General features: G+C 51.2%; 2 protein-coding genes across 3 annotated transcripts; one reads left to right on the top strand and one right to left on the bottom strand.

Moving 5' to 3' along the window:
* Window positions 1-122: 122 nt before the first annotated feature.
* Window positions 123-7,702, top strand: P2rx6 (purinergic receptor P2X 6). 2 transcript variants are annotated; one of them, XM_051191095.1, is made up of 12 exons: window positions 123-339; window positions 907-1,054; window positions 2,972-3,043; window positions 4,493-4,568; window positions 4,765-4,858; window positions 4,931-5,011; window positions 5,091-5,232; window positions 5,318-5,427; window positions 7,071-7,164; window positions 7,245-7,310; window positions 7,467-7,544; window positions 7,643-7,702. In XM_051191095.1, exons 1-12 carry the CDS (start codon window positions 278-280, stop codon window positions 7,676-7,678), a joined length of 1,059 nt encoding a protein of 352 aa, XP_051047052.1. In that variant the 5' UTR covers window positions 123-277; the 3' UTR covers window positions 7,679-7,702. The 2 variants fall into 2 exon arrangements, with proteins under 2 accessions (XP_051047052.1, XP_051047051.1); XM_051191094.1 differs by having other exon boundaries at window positions 123-417.
* A 1,947-nt stretch (window positions 7,703-9,649) lies between these two features.
* Slc7a4 (solute carrier family 7 member 4) lies at window positions 9,650-12,863 on the bottom strand. The gene is made up of 5 exons (XM_051191085.1): window positions 12,722-12,863; window positions 11,610-12,632; window positions 10,609-11,249; window positions 10,233-10,341; window positions 9,650-10,131 (listed from the first exon to the last, which is right to left on the bottom strand). The coding sequence occupies exons 2-5, from the start codon at window positions 12,589-12,591 to the stop codon at window positions 9,956-9,958; spliced, it is 1,908 nt and encodes a 635-aa protein (XP_051047042.1). The 5' UTR covers window positions 12,592-12,632; window positions 12,722-12,863; the 3' UTR covers window positions 9,650-9,955.
* Between the last annotated feature and the right edge of the window lie 2,143 nt (window positions 12,864-15,006).

Below are 15,006 nucleotides of genomic sequence, written 5' to 3'. Positions count from 1 at the left end.
CATTGGTCACAGCCCTCCCTATAAAGAAATGGAGTGGATGGGCAGGGACAGGACATCCTCTCTGTATGCATAGGGTTCAACCCAGGGACTCCAAATGGCTTGGGAGAACTAGATCAGCTGGGGTTTGGGACTGAGCCAGGAAGGAGTCAGATCCTGCCTAATGGAGATGTCCCTTTAACACTGGCCTGGATCCATGCATGGCTGTTCTGCCTGCAGTTCAGCTGCAGCTGAAGCTGCTTGCTGACTCATGCACTAGGGGCCAGCAAGAACTGGGAACATGGCTTCTGCCGCCGCAGCAGCACTTGTGAGCTGGGGGTTTCTGGATTACAAGACAGAGAAGTATGTGATGACTAGAAACTGCAGGGTGGGCGTCTCTCAGAGGATGCTGCAGCTGGGAGTGGTGGCCTACGTAATAGGGTAAGAGCAGCACTTTGCCAGGCTAGCTGAAGAGACTGCTGTTGGCCTTGCTGGCTGAAAGCTAGAAATTGGCTTTTTAGAATTCCAGCTGGTGAGTGAATGTGAATGGGGGTGGTGAGAGGTGGTCAGCAAGAGGAATTTTAGTCCATTCAGAAGACATGAGAAACCATGTGCCCACATAAGGGACATTGTTCCCAGCATCATCTTGGTCTCTGTGTGCATCTGCAGTACTCCTGCCCAGAGAAACCCTGGTGGGGTGGGAGGCAGTAATTCTTGGCATGTATGAGCAACAGAACACTAAGGCTCCCAGAGGGACCACTAGCTGGATGCCTGAAGTGACTGAAAGGACTGAGCTGAGAGGCACTAGCATGTGGAAAGTGGCCATGATGGACCTGCTCAGCCGTCTGTGCTGATCTGGATCCTCTTAAGTATACCAAGGCAGCCTAGTGTTAGAGGCCTTGTCACATTATCCTGTCATCTTCTCCCTAGGTGGGCCCTCTTGGCCAAAAAAGGCTACCAGGAATGGGACTTGGACCCCCAGATTTCTGTCATCACTAAACTCAAAGGGGTTTCTGTAACCCAGATTAAGGAAGAGAACCGACTATGGGATGTGGCTGACTTTGTGAAGCCATCACAGGTAGGTCCCCAGTGCTGTGGCAGGAGGTCAGAGTCCTTCAGCCACTGAGAGTAACCTGCCTCATAGCTGCTGTGCGTGCCTGTGATGCCAGAAAGTGAGTGAAGAGCTCGGGAAAGGACAAGGGCCTCTCAGAAGAGTGTTGAATTAATCTGAGCAAATGGCTTCCAAGCCAGGAAGCCTGTGCCTGTGGAACTTCCTTTTAAAAGGAAAGATAGAGATGCAGCTCACATAGCTTCCTGGGTTCGATTCCTGAGGCCATCAAGAAAAAAACAAAAACAAAACACCCCACCCATGAACCACTCACACAAAGATAAACCATCCATCTACCCACCACCCATACAAAGATAAACCACCCCACCTACTCCCTACCCAAACAAAGATAAAAACACCCACCCATTCCTCATCCACACAAAGACACTCCTAAAAAGGACTGAAATATTATGGGCTCAGGATTTATGCTTGGAAGTGAAAGGTAGAGCTTAGAGTTCAGGGTTTGAACTTTCTGAAGTCCCCTTCTTACCATTTAGGGATCTTGGGTCCGGTTCAGGTTTTCCATTAGTGAAAGAATTAAAAGGCAGGGGGCTGGAGCAGTAGCTAGGCGAGTACTGGCTGCTCTTGCAGAGGCTACAGGTTCTGATCCCAGCTCCCTCATGGTGGCTCACAACGTTCTGTCACTCTAGGTCCAGGGGAGTTCCAGTGCCCTCTCTGGCTTCTGAGGGCACCAGGCACACAAACAGCACATATACTTTTATACAAGTTAAATAATTAAATAAAACTGTTCAACAAAAGAATTAAAAGGTAGGAGATAAGCCACAGTCACAGCAAATAAGTGTTATTAAAAGTGAGCATGCACACCCCATGCACAGGCTTCCAACAGGGGAAGGGGATCCAGAAACCAAAGTTCATTCTCCCTTGGAGGGCTGCTGGCCTCCAATGTTTGTGGTGGTGTAAGATGGGTCCCCCCTACTCCTGAATTTTAGATGCTCAATTTAAAAGAAGGAGCTGACAGGCCCACAGGTTCATACAAGCTGAGACATGTTCAGGACCACCATTGAACATAATTGGACTGGTCTAGACCATTCATCTGGAAGCAGATCCTTCTGGCAGGAAAATCAGTAAGCTCACCAGACCTTTGTCTTAGATAGGTGTGGTGAGGAAGAATCTGGAAGTTTGCCATCTTGTGGTTGATGCTTGGCCCCTTTTCCTATCTTTGCCTGTCAGGGTGTGATCTGGCTCCTCATACCATGTCATTCATCTTCCCTTCTCCCGCCACCTAACTGATAAGGCTCCAATTGCCAGCCGCTATGCCACATTTCCTGAGAAGACGTAAACAAATGCCTGTGTACCTCACCTATTGCACCAACAATGGGCCAATTTCATTCCAAATTAGTTCTGTGAACCAATGAGTAATTGTTATTGCCTGTGGGCATATTAAGTGAGGGGTGACTCCAAGGTAGCTACATTGCCTTGACCATTTTTGGCTCCAGGTGGCGCTAGCTTTCCGTGCAAGCACTCCCTTGCTGGACTGTTAGGTGTCCTCCTGTCCCCACTTTCTAGCTTCAGCGCCTATGTTCAGAAGGTATGTGGAATTTGAAATGAAACTTGTATGAAAGATATTGGTAAAGTCATGACACTCCCCAGGGCTCAGGAAAGGCCACAAATCTTTGCCTGCCTTGCTGGCCACCACTTTCTGCAACACAAACTTGGTAACTAGATAGGGCTGAGCAGTAGTCCCACGAAATCCAGGCTCCTAGGCTGAGCTTAAGATCAGTAGCAGAGCCCTGGCCTAGCATGCTTGAGATCTCAAGTTCCATTCCCAGCACTGACAGCAGCAGAATGCAAACAAAACAGGCTTCAGCTGCTAGCCCCTCCTCTGCTAGAGTTCAGCCAAGGCCAACCTCTAGCCTTGCCTTCTAGGGAGAGAATGTGTTCTTCTTGGTGACCAATTTCCTCGTGACACCAGCTCAAGTCCAGGGTAGATGCCCAGAGGTAAGTCTGTTCAGAGCCTCCCAATGCTTAGAGAATGTTGTATCCAGCTTTAACATGTAGACAGCTCTAAAACTTCACCAAACCTACAGGTCCACTTCTTAGAAAGCACATGTCTTTCCTATTTCCTTGTCTGGGGCTTCTGGCTCTTCCTGTGAACCTCCCATGACTGGAAAGTAACTCACCAGATCTGATGACTAGATAACCAGAGTTCTTGCTAGCTCTTCTTGGAAGATTGGTGACCTGGTCCCTCCAAGCACACACTCAATAGAGTGTCACATCCCTCTGCAAACCTTTCTTGAGCCCCTCTCCTCATCCTCCAATCTAGGTCAGGCCCTGTGCTGAGCTGGCAGAACTCCAGCTCCCTGTACCTCCTCAAGTTGCAGCTAAGATCCAAGGCAGCAGGTTCCATGATGCCTATGACACAGTGACTGCAGTGAGGAGACTTAGGGAAGTGCATGGACAAAATCTTAAAGGAGCCGGTGATCTGGGTCAGTGTGGCTGCAACAGGATGCCAGGGCAGAGGGAACATCAGGATCAGAGGCCCAGGCTGTATGAAGGGCTGAGGTGTCTCTGGGGATATCTGCTACTGGGTGTGGCTGGGTCATGAAAAGGACAGCCCAAGATCTCATGGACCCTTTGAGTTGGACTTGAGGTATGAGCAGAAGGTAGCCAGAATGGGTGCGTGGTAAAGACCCCTCAGTATCTCATCATTAGGGCCACTGGGAGAGGTGTTCCCATCTCACCATGGAGTCTGGTTGAAGGAGTTTGGGACATAGTCAGACACGGGTTGGGACAGCAAAGCAAAGAAAGTGGCTGTACTCTGACCTCTGCTACCAATCATAGTCCCATCCTTCACAAAAGCCTTAAGTCCTGCCTTTTCAGTCCTTCAATCATTCTTGCTCCCATGTTGCTGTGGTCTGCCTGGAGTCCCTCATGAGCTGAACCCCAAAGCTCAAAGCTGCCATTACTCATAGTGCTCCCCTATGACTCTTTGGCTTTATGTAGATACAGTGTCCATGTTTGGCAGAAGACTGGACACAGCAGATGTGGGGGGCTTCCTCCCTGTACAGGCCCTATGACCTTAGGCCCTGCTGTTTGATAGCTACACCAACCATGTATTGAGTATCACTAGTCTGTCCTTCTGTGGTTCTCTAGTGCTGTGCCCACCACTCTGTTATACTGGTTGCACAGAAGAACTACACCTCAGTGAACAATCAGGGACGGAGTTGTCAGAAGAGCAGGAGTCTCATTCTGCTCTTGGAATACAGCTCTGTATACCATCTCACAGGAGGCTGACGATTCTTCCCTCCCGGCCTACAGCTTGTGCCTTCCCTGTGCTTCCAAACCCAGGGTATCTTGGGAGGAATCTTCAGGGTCACAGCTCTGTAGTCTGTGAGGCTGAGTCACATAGCAGAGGCATCCCTGTGACTAGAGTCTCTCCTACTTCAGCATCCTTCTGTTCCTCTGGCTAGCTGCTGGGCTGATGAGGACTGCCCTGAAGGGGAGACAGGAACACACAGCCATGGTAACTGGGGGGGGGGGGTTGGTTCTCTGGCACCTCCACTGGAACAAGGGGAGGGGAGGGAAATACTGTGGTCCCCAAAGCAGGCCCTGTTGTACTTGTCTGTGCAACACCTCATTCTGCCGACAAGCCCATGCCCCACATCCTCCTCAGAACCCATGGAGACTTGAGGCCTTGGAGCTAATTTTGTGTTTTCAAGGCATAAAAACGGGTCAATGTGTGGTGTTCAATGGAACCCACAGGACTTGTGAGATCTGGAGCTGGTGCCCCGTGGAGAGTGGTGCTGTACCCAGGTAAGACTCCTTTCTCTCCAAGGGTGGTGCCCAGGACAAGCAAAATGATGCCAGTGTACTGTCTATCCTCAGGAAGCCCCTGCTAGTTCAGGCCAAGAACTTCACACTTTTCATCAAAAACACTGTCACCTTCAGCAAGTTCAACTTCTCCAAGTACGCATGGCAGGTCTTGGTTTAAACCAGATGTTCCATGCCTGGTGGGTCATCTGATCCCCATCACTGTCCTTTCTAGAACCAACACCTTAGACACCTGGGACAGCACCTATTTCAAGCATTGTCACTATGATCCACACTCCAGCCCGTACTGCCCAGTGTTCCGCATCGGGGACCTTGTGGCCATGGCTGGCGGGGACTTTGAGGACCTGGCATTGCTGGTGAGTCATTTGGGGCAAGTTCCTGCAGCTCAGGGTTAGGGTCTCAAGCCTATCTACCAAAGGAATAGAAATGTGTTGTGTGCAGGGTGGCGCTGTGGGCATCAGTATCCACTGGGATTGCAACCTGGACACCAGGAGCTCTGACTGCTGTCCCCAGTATTCCTTTCAGCTGCAGGAGAAGGGGTACAACTTCAGGTATGGTCATAGTGCTGGCTCACTGTTCCTGGCCTAGTACTCTCTTCACGTAGATCCCTGGGACCACCAGAGAGAGCACCCTCAACTCTGACCTCAGGATCTCCACTGTGTGTACAAGGGTCCCATCCCCAGCTCCATTCCACCTTTCCTCACTCACCTGCGGGTGCAGGCTCCCACTGCAGATCCTGATGCAGCCTCTCGCAGATGGCCCTGCTTCTCCAAAGCAGATGCCGCTCATCTTTAATTCCCCTACAGCACTTTATCCAAGACTTTTCCCAGAAGAGCGTGGAAACCAGACTAGTAGCAAAAATATTCATATACTTCTGACCATGGTTCGCCAGCATTACTTTTCTTTCCCTGGAAGCACTAAGGCTGAGGATTGGACCCAGGGCCTCAGAACTATTTGAAAGTAAATATTGGATATTGGATACTCATACTTCCCAATACTGTCAAGGAATATTTCCACATGACCACTGACCCATTGTCACAGACAACTCTGGACCTTGGGTACATGGTACATGCTTAGTTCCTAATCCCAGTCCTCAGAGGGCAGAGAAAGGGAGATTCGGGGGTCAGAGTCTTCCTTGGTGGTTTTTTGTTTGTTTGTATGTTTTTGTTTTTGTTTTTATATATACAGTGTTCTGTCTGCATGTGTGCCTGCAGGCCAGAAGAGGGCATCAGATCTCATTACAGATGGTTGTGAGCCACCATGTGGTTGCTGGGAATTGAACTCAGAACCTCTGGAAGAGCAGCCAATGTCGTTAACTGCTGAGCCATCTCTCCAGCTTCCTTCCTCAGCTTTATAGCGAGTCTGAGGCAGCCTAGCAAAGAAGGAGGAGGAAAGAAGAAAGGAAGGAGAAGAGGAGGAGGGAAGGAAGGAGAGAAAGGGGAAGGAGGGGAAAAAGGAGAGAAAGAGGGGAGAAAAGGAAGGAAGGAAAGGAGGGAGGGAGGAAGGGGAGGAAGAAGGAAGTTAAGAAAAGGGTGTTGGAGATTAAATCTAACATTTTATATTCTCCCTCCTCCCCATGTTAATAATGTCCTCAAGTCTGTATTTTCCAATCCTAGGGAAACTAAGAGATCTTAAATTGCAAGTATTGCCATGTTTTCAGTTTCCCAAGTAGATTCTTCGGCTCCTCCTGCCATTTAATATCATTTTATCACACATAGAGGCAGATGTGCCCTTGTGGCCATAAGGCCCAAGGACAATGCCCTTTGATGCAACTTACTGTGCTTGGCTCCCCACCGTTTGCAACCTTATGCGGTAGGCTTCTGCTGACACCTTCCTTTCTGCTCACAGTGCCTTCTTGAGCCCTGCCATAGCATCTGCACTCACTTCCTCCCCAGATCTAGGCTGAAAAGAATTGCTGCTTCAGCGATCTAGCAGCTTTCCCTCCACCCCACCACCCTTCTCCCATACACCCCCACCCCTGCTCCAGTACCTCTTTCAGCATCCCCTGTGCCCCTCAATAGACAATAATCTTCTTCCAGTCAGGCTCTGCTCAGGTTCTGGGCTGTTTTCCCCTGTCCCAAACATCTACAGGGAGCCTAAAACATAGGACTCTGGGTTGGGCTGGTGAAGACCATAAATAATCTAGCCTGAGATGCAGCATGCAAACCAAGGGTGTCTTCTCCACTATCCCCAGGACAGCCAATCACTGGTGGGAAGCCTCAGGTGTGGAGGCCCGGAGCCTGCTGAAGCTCTATGGGATCCGCTTTGACATTCTTGTCACTGGGAAGGTACTGTTTAGGGCAGGGTAAGGGTCTGTGGAGGTCTGGGAGGACAGTCCCAGCCCCAGAGCTCAGCTGGGGTCTCTCAGGCAGGGAAGTTTGCACTCATCCCTACGGCCATCACACTGGGCACAGGAGCAGCTTGGCTGGGCATGGTGAGTCTGAACTTGAGGTTCACTCTGGCCATTGTAACCACCAGCCAGGGCCTGCTGGCATCTGCTAGACCTGCATATTGTGTCCTGGGTGAGGGCTTGCCTGGAGGAGGGGGCGAGGTGAGGAATCTGGAACATGGTAGGTCCTACCTCTTCCAGGTCACCTTCCTCTGTGACCTGCTATTACTGTATGTGGATAGAGAAGCCTGCTTCTATTGGAGGAGCAAGTATGAAGAAGTGAGTTGTGGGCCTGCTTGTGTCCCAGAGCTGAAGTCACTGCCTGAACATTGGGTTCTGCCACACTTTGAGGGATCCCTAATCTGTTGTCTTTGTAGGCAAAAGCTCCAAAGGCAACTGTCAACACTGCGTAGACCAAGCTGCCTTTCACACCCAAACCCTGCTGTCCAAGTGGTAGGTTGCCCCTGCCCCATGTCTGTTACTGCTGGGATCCAGGCATCCATGGTGGCTGTCATTCACGGGCCATTCCTGAGCCACTCCCTGCAGGTTCAAGTTTAGGGGTTGGGATGGACAGGGTTCTGGTTTGGGAACATCAAGGACAAAGCTCTAGCAGGACTGCAGAAGGGCTTGGTGGGATTTCACAAGACTCCCCACGCAGACTCCCTCCTCAGTCCAGCCTGAGAGAGAAGGCAACATGATTGAAAGATTGATTGCCCGGTCCTCTAGAAACTCTGCCATTCAGTTCAAGCCCCGTTAACCTGACCACTGGGTTTCTCAGGGGCCTAGGTGAGATGAGAGGCTGCACATGTAGGACTTCCTGCCAACAAGACATTCCTGGCAACCTCAATGCATGCAGAGGCACCTGCCTGCCCGAGGCCCTGAGTCTGGCCCCAGAGCGCCAGAGTTTCCAGGTGTGATCTCCATGAAGGACACCGTGTTCCCTCGGGGATAGCTGGTTCTGGATCTGTATGCATACAGGGCTTTGATTCCTCCCTCACTAGAGACTTTTCCCATGTCCCAGAGCCCATAGAAAGAATGGCAGGGACAGGGGCTGCAGAAGCACAGCCCTTTTTTGGCCCATGTGTGGGACATAATTTACGGAGTATGTACCCCTGGAAGGGAAGGGGCAGCTTTGCTATGGCTGCACAGTAACCAAAGGAGTTCCCAGGCTGAGGCCCAAGCAACACCAACATTAGGGTCACCTGGCTTCCAGATCCTCCAAAAAGCTCTTGAAGTCCTGATGCCTTTCAGCCCTCGGGTGGGAAGGCCTGGTTACTGCAGGTGGGTCATGTGGGCCTAGTAGTCATTGGGGATCCAAAGAACCCTGACATTACTGCTGAAGTAAAGCTGCCAATGCAAGCAGCTTCCTGTGTACTGTGTAGTCCTTAAAGGGAAGAATGGGAAAAGGAAGATGTCTACCTGAGACAGAGCCCAGTCACGGGCAAGGGCAGGTGCAGAACAGACCTAGGATTTCCTCCCTCTCTGAACTGTAGCTTCACAGCCGCCTAGTGGGCTGGAAGGCACTGGGTGCAAGCCCAAGTACCTGAGCATCCATACACATCAAGTGTACCACTCTTGTACTATTCCAAGACCACCTCTCATGGACACTGTTGCCCTGGATATTAACAAGTGGTAGAGACGCCAAAGACTTTATAAGAAAACTCTCCTGGGGTATACAGAGACTAAAAGAGAGAGCTGTGACCAGGAGCCTGGACTTGGAAACACTGGTCAGTTCTCCAAGGGTAACTGTGTGGGCTGTGCAGGAATGTGCTGGGGGAGTTTTTTGTGGGCATGTACCTGTGTTCTGTGCATTTCAGTGTCCCTTGGCAGTCCTTGAGCACATACTTTGATCCCTAGGGAGCTCAGGAAATCAAGAGACACCTTTATGAGTTATTTCCTTTGAGTCCAGATTGTGATATATACCCTGCTAGAGGACATGTCAGAGATCTGGGGATAGCAGTCACTAGTGGAACCCTTGCCTAACAATCTCAAGGCCCTGGCTTCCATCTCAAGCACCACTAACACACACACATGCATGCACATGCACACACATATACACACGCATATGCACACATGCCTGCACGCACACGTATGCACATACACACACATGCACACATGCCTGCATACACACATGCCCATACATACACACACACATGCACACACATGCATGTGCACACAAACATCCTTACATACACACACACATGCATATGCACACAAAAATCCTTATAGAGGACATGTGAGGACTCTGTACTTGTCACATTCCCAGTTTACATTATGTACTTTTGGTAGACCTTCTGTCCCCCTACTGTGGACTGGGAACAATTGTTTGGCTCTTCACACAAGTAAGAATCAGTGCCACAAAGAACGCTACAGTGTACACAATATCTGGTCATAACACTAGCTGATTAGTTATTATTATGGGCCTCTTCCCTGCCCACTCTGCCCCACCTGCCCAGGTATCCAGAGTTGATCAAAACAAGAAGGTGTTGGGCAGTGAGTCCACACCAGCACTGGCCAAGTCCTATTCCATGAAGACTGAAGGCTCAGTTCCTGGGAACTGACAACACTCCCAGCCCAGTCTGGGCAGGCTTCAAATCCACACTTCCTTGGGCAGGCAGCTGCCAATTCTTCTGGCCTCTGGATGTGGGCAATGTGGGGCCCTCTATGAGCCAGCCTCACAGACTGGCCAGCTACTCTGTACAGGCTGATTCCTGGACTGCGGCTTGGCCAGCAGGCTGCACAGCTTGCACTGTTTCCTCCAGGCTGCCACTGGGGAACACCACGTAGTGTGCAGTAGTCAGCTCCAATGGCTCCCTCTGGTTCTCCTTGCTGTGCCAGATGCCATAACCAAAATACACGACAAGTCCTGCAGGAACGGGCATGAGCTGAGGGGCAGGTCCCAACTCCACCTGCCCTCTTTGTCCTCCCATTTTAGAATAGCTGAGTCCAAGCCCAGGCCCCACTCACCAACCAGCAACCAGAAGATAAAGCGCAGCCAGGTCAGGTAGCTCAGCTTCAACATGAGACAAATGTTGAGAAGGATACTGAGGGCTGGAGTCAGGGGCACCAAAGGGATCTGAGGGTGCAAGGGTGATGCTGAGCTTGTCTGCAGGATAGCTATGCCAGTCTAGAGCCTGACTGTGTGTAAGTTCCATAGAACCTGTCTTCATCTCTGAAGATTTGAGCCACGTGTACCCTCACCATGCAAATGTTGGAGGAAGTGGGAATGGATAAACCTGCCTCCCTAGCCCCATGAGCCCTTGCGCCTTCTCAGGTGGCATGAGAGGCTGGGGCAAAGGGAACATGTCAGTTTGAGAGGGATGGGGGAAGAAAGTGGGTGTACCTGAAAAGTGTCTTGCTTCCGTTGCTGCTGATGAGCCCCCAGGACCAGGAGGCTGAACAGAAAGACAGTGCCACTGACAACCAGCAGCAGGACATAGCCCCACCGTGGGAGGTGCAGGTCTGAGTTCCCGAAGACCAGCACACACGCTAGGGAGATAGCAGAGGCTACCAAGACACCAAGCGCCCAGGCCACAGCACTTCCAGGGCAACATCCATTCAGGAAACCCAGGAAGGGTTTCAGGGCTGGCCGCAGCTGACCAGGCTCAGACATGGAAGTCTGTGCAGCACCTACTAGCTGTATGTGGTCTGAGAAGGAGTCATACTTCTTAGCTGTGTGGCCAGGGCTGGCTAGGCATGAGGAACTGAGGGCAGAAGCTTTCTGGAAACGCAAGACAATGATGCTGGTAGCTACAAAGGTATAGGCCAGCAGGGTGCCAATGGATAGGAACTGGACCAGTGCCTCAAGGTCCAGCAGCAGTGCCAGGAGAGCCATGAGGACTCCAAACACCAGGATTCCAACCACAGGCACCTGTGTCCGGGGGTGCACACGGGCAAACACCTGGAAGAAGAGCCCATCGGCGGCCATGGCATAGACAATACGAGGCAGGGAGAAGAGGTTGCTGAGCAGGACCGTATTCATGGCTGCGGCAGAGCATAGGAAACAATCAGCAGGGCAGGTAAGCGCAGCAGGGGCTGCTGATGGGCTCTCAGGTAAGAGTGCATTGAGGGTACTTGCTTCTCACCTCCCACCTAGGAATGGGGCATTTCCGTTTAGGTCCAGCCCATTTAAGACCTTTTGAGAGCTCTCAGTCTGCCTGGGAAGGACTTGTAAGCTCATGCTCCCAAGCTGATATTCTGTGTACGATTTAAGGGGAGAGGGTCTGCCAACAAGTCTTTGGAAATGAGTGTTTTCATGAGCTCATTATACAGGCAGGAAAACTGGGACCTGGGCGGAGGCCCACTACCCTGTCCACTCCCACCCTGCCCAGAAGGGTCCCTTACCACACATGGAACCGACCGCCACAATGAAGCCAGCCCAGCTGTAGCCCCGCCTGTAGAAAGCATCGGCAAGAGCTGAGTCAGGATCCAGACTGTGCCAAGGCACCATGAGGGTCAACACGGTGGAGACCAGAATATAGGCGCCAGCTGCCAGGCCAAGAGAAATCGCAATGGCCATGGGTACAGCCCACCGTGGGTTTTTGGCCTCCTCACTGGAGGCAGCAATGACATCAAAGCCCACAAAAGCATAGAAACAGGTGGCTGTGCCCGCCAGGATGCCAGAGAAGCCGAAGGGTGCGAAACCACCCTCTTCTGGGCTCCAGTTGTGAGGGCGGGCCAGGATGAAACCCAAGACGATAATGAGAAGGATGACAATCATACTGATGGCTGAGAACATGTGGTTGAGCCAGGAAGAGACTCGGGCTCCACAGGAGACAAAGGCAGAAGCCACAAGTAAAATACCAGCGGCCAGAAAATCTGGATAATGGGCCAGGAAGGGCATCTGCCAGACACCCATATGAGACTCGGTGAAGTTGCGAATGCTGTGGTTAAAGATGGCATCCAAATAGCCACTCCAGGCACGGGCCACAGCGGCACCTCCAATGAGGTATTCCAAAAGCACATTCCAGCCTATAAGGAATGCCCATATTTCACCCATGGACACATAGGTGAACAAGTATGCGGAGCCGGTACGGGGCACACGGGCTCCAAATTCTGCATAGCATAGGGCTGCCAGCAGGGAGGCTACAGCAGCCACTAAAAAGGACAAGAGCACAGCAGGGCCAGCCATGTCCTTGGCCACTGTGCCTGTGAGCACATAGAGCCCAGACCCCACCATGCCACCCACACCCAGTAGGGTCAAGTCCAGTGTGGACAGGCAGCGCCGCAGTGATGTCTCCATGCTAGACTCTTCCAGTGGCTTCAGACGGTTCAGTTTCTGGCAGAAGCGTGCCAGGCGGGTGGGGCTGGGCAGTCCCCCGGCCATGGCAGTCGGCTGAGGAGTACTAAGCCAGCTTCTGAAAACTTCTGGGGACAAACAGCGGGAATAACCAGCCAGCCTCCATTCGTCCATAGACCACCCAGTTCTCTCCTCACCTAAGGAACCCAGGACCTACCTTAGAAGGCTAAAATGGGACGGTGTGTGGGGTGGAGGGTGTCAGGGACTGTGGGCAAGAGGGATAAAAGCATGGAGGTCCTTCCTGTTAGCCTTCAGGGCAGTGAAAATGGCAGGGTGGGGCAGACCTGGAGCGGACCTGCGAACCCTGCAGGTGCTTCAGAGGCTGAGTGGGAGGTTGCTTAAGAACATTAGCCAGGCTTGGAACAGGCTCCATAAGCAGCGAAGAATAGGAGGCTTTCCTGGAGCAGGGCCAGACTGCCAGCACCCGGAACAGGAGTGGTTCCTGCAGCCCAGAGGGTGGCCAAAGGGACACCTGGCCTCAGAGAAAAGCGATCATCCCCCTTCTAACAGGTTGGAGGATCAGCTCACCTGAGGCCAGGAGGCCAGGGGTACAAGGGCCCTGAGCCCCGGATGTGGAAGCTGTGGGGCGACTCCCCTCGCCATATGCGCCCCAGCCGCAGCTGCTGGGTCTGGCTGCCTCCGCTATGCCCCTGCCCCAAGATATTCAAGACATTCGCGTGCATTTACATCCCCACAGCAGCTGTCCCACTAGACCCACTGCGACCCACCTGCTGTCGCTGCCGCCGCCACTGTGCGCACTGCGCCTGCCCCGCTAGCTTACAACGCCTGCGTACAGGTCCCGCCCCTGGCTCCCAGGCATAGGAAAAATCCGAGCCTCACAACTCATCCCTTGTGGGGTTCTGCACAGGGCCCTGCACCGCATTACAAGTCAGTACAACCCTCTTAGCGAGAGGACCACAGCTGGCAGTCCTAGGACTCTCTCCGTCATTTCGACTGGTGAGGATGCCTGCTCCACTACCTGCTGAACCCCTTCAGTAGGTCCAGGTTGGGGCCGGTTCCCACCCTACAGCACTACAACAGATCTCTCCCACCCAATACAATTACTCCAGCCAATTGGACATCATCCAGGGCCTCACTGAGTCATGGGGGATTTACAAATGTCCAGCCCAGGGAGATGAAGACAGGGATCTGGCCGAGTGGCCTTGGCAATTTCTAAATCTCAGTGGGGTGGCAGGAACTACCTTACACAATAAGCAAGAGAGACTAGCCTTTGGGGAGTGTTCTGTGCACTGGCAGAATTTGGAGAGCCGATGTCTGACAGTGTCCCATAAAAAGATAACAACCAGCATCATAAGACAGCTTGCAGCTCTGCAGCTGGGGTACCCTCAAATGTCCATGACAGCCTCAGAGCACCTGACAGGTCTTGGAATTCTCAAGGGACTCCAGTGTCAACTCTCCACTAGTGACAATCTCCACTAGTGTAATCAGTACGTCTCACCAGCATTCACATCACGAGGGTTCCTGGACCAGCTCTGGCAGAAAATCATTTATGCTTACATCTGAGGAGTCTTTTCTCTTTCTGTTCTTCTCACTTTGTGCAAAAATACTAGCTAGGCTTGGTGGCCCATGTCTGCAATGCTAGCACATGGGAGACTGAAGCTAGCTGGGGCAAGGAACCTCTCTCTCTCTCTCTCTCTCTCTCCATATATATATATATATATATATATATATATATATATAGTCAAAGTATGTACATATAGTGAGAGCATGTTTATAGTGAGAGCGTATATATACATATAGTGAGAAAGCTGATGTGGTAAGGTATTGATTGCTGACAGCATATTTAATCTATACTACATGTCTAACATATGTATTATATAATGTATAATAAACACACAACTATATAATACATACTTGATTATATGTGATGATGATGAATTAATATATGATATATACTACTAAAATCTATATGTTCATGCACACAAATGCTCAAGTTTATTTGGTGTTGATGGACACACTCAGTGTCTTAGGACACACTCAGATGACAAAGCGGTGACTGAGCTTCCAGATATTCAGGGACACTTGGAACACTGTGGTTTTAGTCAGAGCCTTGGGCTGCCTGATAGCTAACAATGTCTGAAAGTGCTGCTGCTGTTTGCATAGTCTCTGCCTGAACTTACCTGAGCAAGTGCTCCCTGTCTTGAAATACCTCCACAAAAACACTAGAAAAAAAGCACTCAGGCCAAGAGACTTGGGCCTTTGTAATAAGAACCCAACTGGCCAATTTTTTATCAACCTAGAAGTGAGGTGCAGTGTTTTGGGGTTCTGGCTTTTGTAAGAGCTCTCATCTCACCCCTGTCACAGGCACCAACATACAATAGGCTCTTTGGCTAAATATGGGTGATCCAGCAGTGAGTTCTACATTTCTAGTTATGTGTCTGAGCAAGTGCTGGACCTCAGTGTGTAAAGAGTATGGTTTTT

This window comes from Phodopus roborovskii, unplaced genomic scaffold (assembly GCF_943737965.1).
Source record: "Phodopus roborovskii unplaced genomic scaffold, PHOROB, whole genome shotgun sequence".
Taxonomy (NCBI): Eukaryota; Metazoa; Chordata; class Mammalia; order Rodentia; family Cricetidae; genus Phodopus; species Phodopus roborovskii.
The sequence above is the reverse complement of the archived record's forward strand: the minus strand, read 5'-3'. Positions and strand labels throughout refer to the sequence as shown.